This window comes from Zosterops lateralis (genome assembly GCF_965231275.1).
Source record: "Zosterops lateralis genome assembly, chromosome: 15".
Taxonomy (NCBI): domain Eukaryota; kingdom Metazoa; phylum Chordata; class Aves; order Passeriformes; family Zosteropidae; genus Zosterops; species Zosterops lateralis.
In genome coordinates, this window is record NC_139775.1 from 15,706,985 (window position 1) to 15,713,902 (window position 6,918).

The window sequence follows — 6,918 nt, forward strand, 5'->3', positions numbered from 1 at the left end:
GACTGGGACCTGGGCTGTGTGCCCACAGGGAGCAGGAACAGGGGAGGTGGATGGGAATGCACGGGAAGGGAAGGGAAGGGAAGGGAAGGGAAGGGAAGGGAAGGGAAGGGAAGGGAAGGGAAGGGAAGGGAAGGGAAGGGAAGGCAGCCTTTGGTGCTCATGGTGGATCTTGCAGACAGAATGAAGCCTTAAATTTCCTACCTTGGGGCTAGTCTTCATTTCCCCCTTGGGAACTTCAGAAGACCAAGTGAAATGCCTCACAGTGGCTGGCACAGGAGCAGGGCAGTTAACACACTGCAATCTTCCAAGCCCCCTGCAGATACTGGTTCCTAACCCCCTCACTAACCCCAGGACATGCCAACCACCATTTTCCAGGAATCTTGCCTCCAGAGGGGAAAATCTTCTCCAGCCCACCCTGGAGAGCCTCTCCTCTCCCACGAGGCACCTGTTGAGGCAAGGTGAGGGTGGCCAGAGCAAAGGCAGGATGATTAAGATGTTTATAAAGTCCGGGAGACAACTGAAGGAGTTAAGTTACTCGAGTGCTTTGGGATCCTTCAGGATGAAAAATGCTCTGTACATGTCAGATTTTATTATTACAATTACAGTCAGATGTTAATCACCCCACCAGGGTTTGCTCAGGCAGCAGTGCCAACAGCAGTACGTCTTGCTGAGTAATTGCCCCCTTCCTGACTCTTGGGTGTCTCTGCCCTGAGCTGCTTCTCATTCCTGTGTTTGCTTTGGTTCTGACACTGCTGAGAGCGCTGCATTTTCCCACCCAGCAGCGAGTGGTGGCAGAACACATCCTGCACAGTCAGGTCGCCCTCACTTCAAGCACTGTGTGTGCATCAGGGTCAGAAAACAGATAAGAAGGTTTTAGGGATAATATTCAGCCTCGGGTGACAGCAATACCAATCTGGGAAACGCTACAGTTTCATGTGTCTGATTGTAGAGTCTATGTGAGCCAAATGAATGAAGAAAAGCTCCAAGCTCAGCAAACCAAGCGGGGACCATGAAAGCAGAAACACAGAGTGAGGGGAGAAAGGCTAGATACATTTAAACTCCTGAGACAGTAAATTCCTGAGATGCACTGGGACAGCAGCTCTGTCTCCCCAAAGTCCAGCAGATGCTCTGACTATGCAGACTCAGGGCTGGGTGTCCAGCCTCTCTGTTTTAGGGGAATTTGGTTTTGTTTCCTGTCTGAACCCAACATTTGGCATTTCTGGGATGATGAAGAGACAGAAGGCAGGGGAGATGCTCTGATATTTAGTCTAGTGAGTGTACAGCCCCCAGCTGTGCCAGAGGGATGCTCTGGGCTGACCATCACTGCAGCCCATCACTCTGCTGGGTCAGAACACTGCAGGGAGACTGGCCCCACCTCAGCCCCTGTGCGCCCTGCCTTGGCTCCACTGGGTAACTGGTTATCTCATGGCTTTGGGAGAGAGTGACTGGCACGGGCAGGAATGTTCTTACACACTGTCAGCCCCGAGGAACCAGCTGTGTGTCCAATTTCTGGACGTGGTTCAAGGGTGAGCTCAGTGCAGAGCAATGTGGAGGTAGAGGAGGTGAGGAGGGTTTGGGGTTTGGGGTTTGACACACACCAGGCTGGCAGTGCCTGTGCCTCAAAGGCTCTGGCTGCAGCTCTTCTCTAAAATAACAGACAGAGCCCCACATGGCTGAGGAGGAGTGAGGGAAGAGATTTAACCTGGCTGGTTATCACACCAGGGATGCAGGACGCCTCCTCTGGAGTGAGTGATGCTCCTGGGAGGTTTCAGGCTCCTTTGCACAGGGTGCTGAGATGCCGATGCTGGAGTGGCCCCACCCCGGTGTCCTGTCCCAGAGGGGCTCTGAGGACACGGTTATCCCACTCTAATAAATCTCTGTGTAGAGCTGGAAGGCGGTTTGATGGTGGAGAGGCAGACACGGGGCAGCAAAGCAGCCGTGACAGGCAGAGCCACAACGAGGGTCCGGCCCCCCGGCGGGACCCAGGACCGCCAGGAGCCCTGCCCGGGGCCGGGGGGACGGGGCCGCTGCTGGGACACGGCGCCGGGGAGGGGGCGGGCGGCTCCGGGGGGCTGGTGGGCGGCAGGACCGGGGGGTGGATGGGGCAGGACCGGGGGGTGGCAGCAGGACCGGGGGGTGAGAGGCAGGACGGGGGGGCGGCAGCAGGACCGGGGGGTGGCAGCAGGACCGGGGGGCGGCAGCAGGACCGGGGGGCGGCAGCAGGACCGGGGGGTGGGTTGGGGCAGGACCGGGGGGCGGCAGCAGGACCGGGGGGTGGCAGCAGGACCGGGGGGTGGCAGCAGGACCGGGGGGCGGCAGCAGGACCGGGGGGCGGCAGCAGGACCGGGGGGTGGCAGCAGGACCGGGGGGATGGTTGGGGCAGGACCGGGGGGCGGCAGCAGGACCGGGGGGTGGCAGCAGGACCGGGGGGCGGCAGCAGGACGGGGCTGTCACTCAGCGCTCGGGGAAAGTGACAGCGAGGGCGGGGCGGCCCCGCCGGGCCGGGCGCGTATTTAACTTGGGCGGCAGCGGCGGCAGCGGCAGAGCGCGGCGGGACAGAGCAGAGACACACCGGGACACACCGGGACACACCGGGGACACCGAGCCGAGCCGAGCCGGGCCAGGCAGAGCCGGCAGCTCAAAGCACGGAGCGGAGGCGCGGCTGGATGCGCTGAGCGCGGTCCCCGGAGCAAGAGGCGGCGGCGGTACCGGGATGATGATGATGATGATGATGATGATGATGATGATGATGATGGGTCGCCGGGGCTGCTGAGCGGCGGCCGAACCCGCCCCTGCCCGAGGAGCCGCCGGGGAACCGGGACTCGCCGCCTCGCCGGGCCCGGGGATACTGTCCGGTCCCCCCAGCCCCACCGCGCCGAGGATGCCCCGGGCCGTGAGGAGGAGCCCGGCCGGGCCAGGGGCGCTGCCGCCCGAGCCCGCGGCCGCCTGAGCCCCGCACCGGCCCGGGGACCGCCCGGGGACCGCCCGGGGACCGCCTGAGCCCCGCACACCGGCCCGGGGACCGCCCGAGCCCCGCACACCGGCCCGGGGACCGCCCGGGGACCGCCCGAGCCCCGCACACCGGCCCGGGGACCGCCCGAGCCCCGCACACCGGCCCGGGGACCGCCCGAGCCCCGCACACCGGCCCGGGGACCGCCCGAGCCCCGCACACCGGCCGTGCCCGCCCGCCCGCCCGAGGGGCCCCGGCGCCGGGACCCTCCTCCCGCCCCCTCGCCCGGCGCGCCCGGCTATAAAGGAGGGTTTTATTCTCGGGCTCCGGTCTCACGCCAAACCTTGTCACACCGTCTAGACGAGCTGTCGTGGGGCTCGGCCCAGCTGTCACCATGGCGATGGAGACGAGTCCGCTGTGAATTTTGGGGGGGAGCGAGCGAGCGGGAGCGGCGGCGGCGGCGGCGGAGGACGAGGAGGAGGAGGAGGAAGAAGAGAAGGAGGAGAAAGAGGAAGGCTCGGCCGCCGCTGCCCTGCCCTGCCCTCCCCGCGGGGGCGGCCCGGACCCCCCGGCGCTGCGGAGCCGGCCCGGCGGGGAGCCCCGAGCGCGGCCGAGCCTCAGATGCGGCTGTCACACAAGGCCGGCCCGGCTATTTAAAGTAACGGGCCCCGCCGGTGTCTCCGGCTATTTATGAGCCCCCGGGAGGCGGCGGGCGCCGCCGGGCAGCGCTAGCAGGAGCCCAGGCCCGCCCGGAGCATGAGGGCGATCCGGGCGCTGCTGCTCTGCCTCTCCCTGTGCCTGGGGCCGCGGGCGGCCGGGCAGCCCTTCCTGCGCCTGCGACCCTCGCCCAGCGACCACCTGCCCGTCAAGGACATCGTGGAGCACCCGGACCCCGAGTACGACCCCAAAGAGCAGGACCTGGACGAGAGGACGCTGAGGAAGAAGCTGGGCAGCCATTTCGACCCGGGCTTCATGGCCGTGGCCGTGCCGGGGCCGGCCAACGCCTCGGGCGCCGCGGCGGCGGCGGGGCGGGGGCGGGCGGCGCTGCCCGCGGAGCTGCGGCGGCTGGAGCCGGGCCCCCGCCTGCGCCTGGGCAAGAAGGCGCGCAGGAAGGTGCTGCACTGGCTCTGGGCGCACACGCGCTGCCCCGTGCTCTACGCCTGGAAGGACCTGGGCGTGCGCTTCTGGCCGCGCTACATCAAGGAGGGCACTTGCCTGGCCGAGCGCTCCTGCTCGCTGCCCGAGGGGATGTTCTGCAAGCCCGTCAAGTCGGTCACCAAGACCTTCCTGCGCTGGCACTGCCAGGGCTGGTCCGGCCAGAAGTATTGCACCTGGATCCCCGTGCAGTACCCGCTCATCTCCGAGTGCAAGTGCTCCTGCTGAACCGCCCGGCCGGGCCTTGCACTGCCGCCCTCCCGGCCGGCTCTGCGGGGGGACCATTTGCGGGGGGGATTTTATTTTTTTTTTATTATTTTTTTTGGGGGGCAGGGGTTTCACGATGATTTTTTGGGTGGATTTTTTTTTTATTATTATTTTTATTTTCCCATCCCCCAGAGCGAAGTGGGAGAAGATGGACCGCTTTAGGGTTTTGTTTAATTTTTTTTTCTCCTTTTTTTTTTTTTTTTTTTTGGTGGGGGGGGTGGGTTTCGGGATTATTTTTTGGGTGAATTTTTTTTTCTTTTTTTTCCAACCCCCCAGAGCGAAGTGGGAGAAGATGAACCGCTTTGGGGGTTGTTTAATTATTTTTTATTAATATTTTTTTTCTTTTTTTGGGGGGGGGAGGGGGGGTTTCAGGATGATTTTTCGGGTGGATTTTTTTTATTATTATTATTTTCCCACCCCCCAGAGCGAAGTGGGAGAAGATGCACCGCTTTGGGGGATTGTTTAATTTTTTATTATTAATTTTTTTTTTTTGAGGGGGTGGGTTTCAGGATGATTTTTTGGGGTGGATTTTTTTTTTTTTAATTATTTTCCCACCCCCCAGAGCGAAGTGGGAGAAGATGAACCACTTTGGGGGTTTGTTTAATTTTTTTTAATTTTTTTTTTCTTTTTTTTTTTTTTTTTTTTTCTTTTTTTTTTTTGTTGTTGTTTTGTTTTGGGATTTTTTTGGGGAGAGGGAATTTGTTTGATTTTTTTGTTGTTGGTGTTAATTTTTTTATTTTAATTTTTTTTTTCCCTTGGACTTCTTATAATGTTATTTTATTCAAAAAAAAAAAAAAAAAAAAAAAGGGAGAAAAGCGAACCCAGGAACTGCAGGGCAGGCCAAAGGCACAGTAAAGCACTACAATCAGATGTCTATTTTTATACGTATATAGCCTTCTAACAAAAGGAAAATTAAAAAAAAAAAAAAAAAGACTTTGTAAAAAAAAAAAGGAAAAAAAAAAAACTACCAGCCATGTAAATAGAGAGATTTTAAAGGAAAAAAGGGGGAGAAATTGCAGCTGTTTTTTTATTATTATTATAATTATTATTGTTATTATTATTATTTTAAAGACATAGGACCACATTTTAAGCCCATCCCCACAGAACCCAAGCGGAAATTTCCTGTAAAGATGTTTTTATCAAAAGGAGAAAAGCAGCGGGGGGTGTAAAAAAAGAAAAAAAGAAGAACCAGAACATCCCTGATCGATTGTTCCTCTGTGCTGTATTTTTATTTTTTTTTTTTTTGTCTTCTTCAGACCTTGTCACTGATGTTTGAACTAATTTGCCAAGCTCTCTAGGGTTGTTTGGTTTTTTTTTTTTAATGTATAACAATTAATTAAGAAGGAAATTTTAAAGAAAAGTACAAATCTATGAAAGAGTGGAATTGTTTTGTTGTTGTGTGGGAATACATATAGTCGTGTAGAGATGTTAAAGGAAATTTTCTGTGTACAGTTTATTTATTTTTAACGTTTGTGTATAGGAAAAAAAGAGGAAAAAAAAAAAAAAAAAAAAAAAGAAAAGCTAGAGATTATGCCAGAAACTATTGGAAATGTTTACTTGAATATTCCTTTAAAAAACATATCAATGTAAATATGAGCTATCACTGATCAAAACATTTTTAGCAATAAACTCTATCTTTGAAGAAAAAAAAAAAAAAAAAAAACAAAAAACAAAACAAAACAAAACAAAACAAAACAACATTCTGCACTCCTCTCCCCGGGAGAGCAGCGGATTTTTGCTGAGAGCAGGTGATGGGTCCGGGTTTGGTGTCAAACAGGAGATGCCCCAAAGGCGGGACAGCGCTGATTTCTGTCTGGGATCCCGCCTGGAGTGTCACTGCCTGCACAGCCAGCCGGGGACAGAGGAGAACACAGAAATGGCTGGGAACATGGAACGTGAGCGTGGAAAGGCTGCGATGGCCCGGGCTGGAGGTGCCACCTGAAATCCTGGGGAGGTTCCTGCCCTGCGGCTCCTGGATTGGGCTGTCCGAGGTGCTGCCCCGGCCATGGGAGCGCCTGGCACGGCCTGGCAGCCCCACCTGGGTCGGAACAAATGTTTAAGGGTCTTTTTGTTTGTTTTGTTGTTTTGTTTTGTTTTTTCTTGGCTGCCGCTACAAGGAAAAGAGGGAAGGATAGAGAGGAGCCCTTCCCTTCCCTTCCCTTCCCTGCCCATCCCTGCCCTGCCCTGCCCTGCCCTGCCCTGCCCTGCCCTGCCCTGCCCATCCCATCCCATCCCATCCCATCCCTGCCCTGCCCTGCCCTGCCCTGCCCATCCCATCCCATCCCTGCCCTGCCCTGCCCTGCCCCGCCCTGCCCTGCCCTGCCCTCCTGCAGGGACGGTGCCCCGGGTGCGGCAGCGCTGCCCGCGGCGTGGCCAGGGATGTGTGCGGGGTCAGGGGCCGCTGACAGAGCCTGGAGTGTCCAGTGTGTGTGTGCGGGGTCAGTGGAGTGTCCAGGGGGTGTGTGCGGGGTCAGCAGCCCCTGACACAGCCCGGAGTGCCCGCAGCTCCCTGCACAGCTCCCGGAGCCGGGGCAAGGCACAAACGA

The 6,918-nt window shown here is 57.2% G+C and overlaps 1 protein-coding gene across 1 annotated transcript; it reads left to right on the forward strand.

The window, feature by feature from the left end:
• Positions 1-3,706: 3,706 nt before the first annotated feature.
• Positions 3,707-6,601, forward strand: LOC310915660 (noggin-2-like; the record flags this gene model as incomplete). Its single annotated transcript, XM_083872720.1, has 1 exon — positions 3,707-6,601. One exon carries the CDS (start codon positions 3,707-3,709, stop codon positions 4,331-4,333), a length of 627 nt encoding a protein of 208 aa, XP_083728846.1. The 3' UTR covers positions 4,334-6,601.
• Positions 6,602-6,918: the final 317 nt, after the last annotated feature.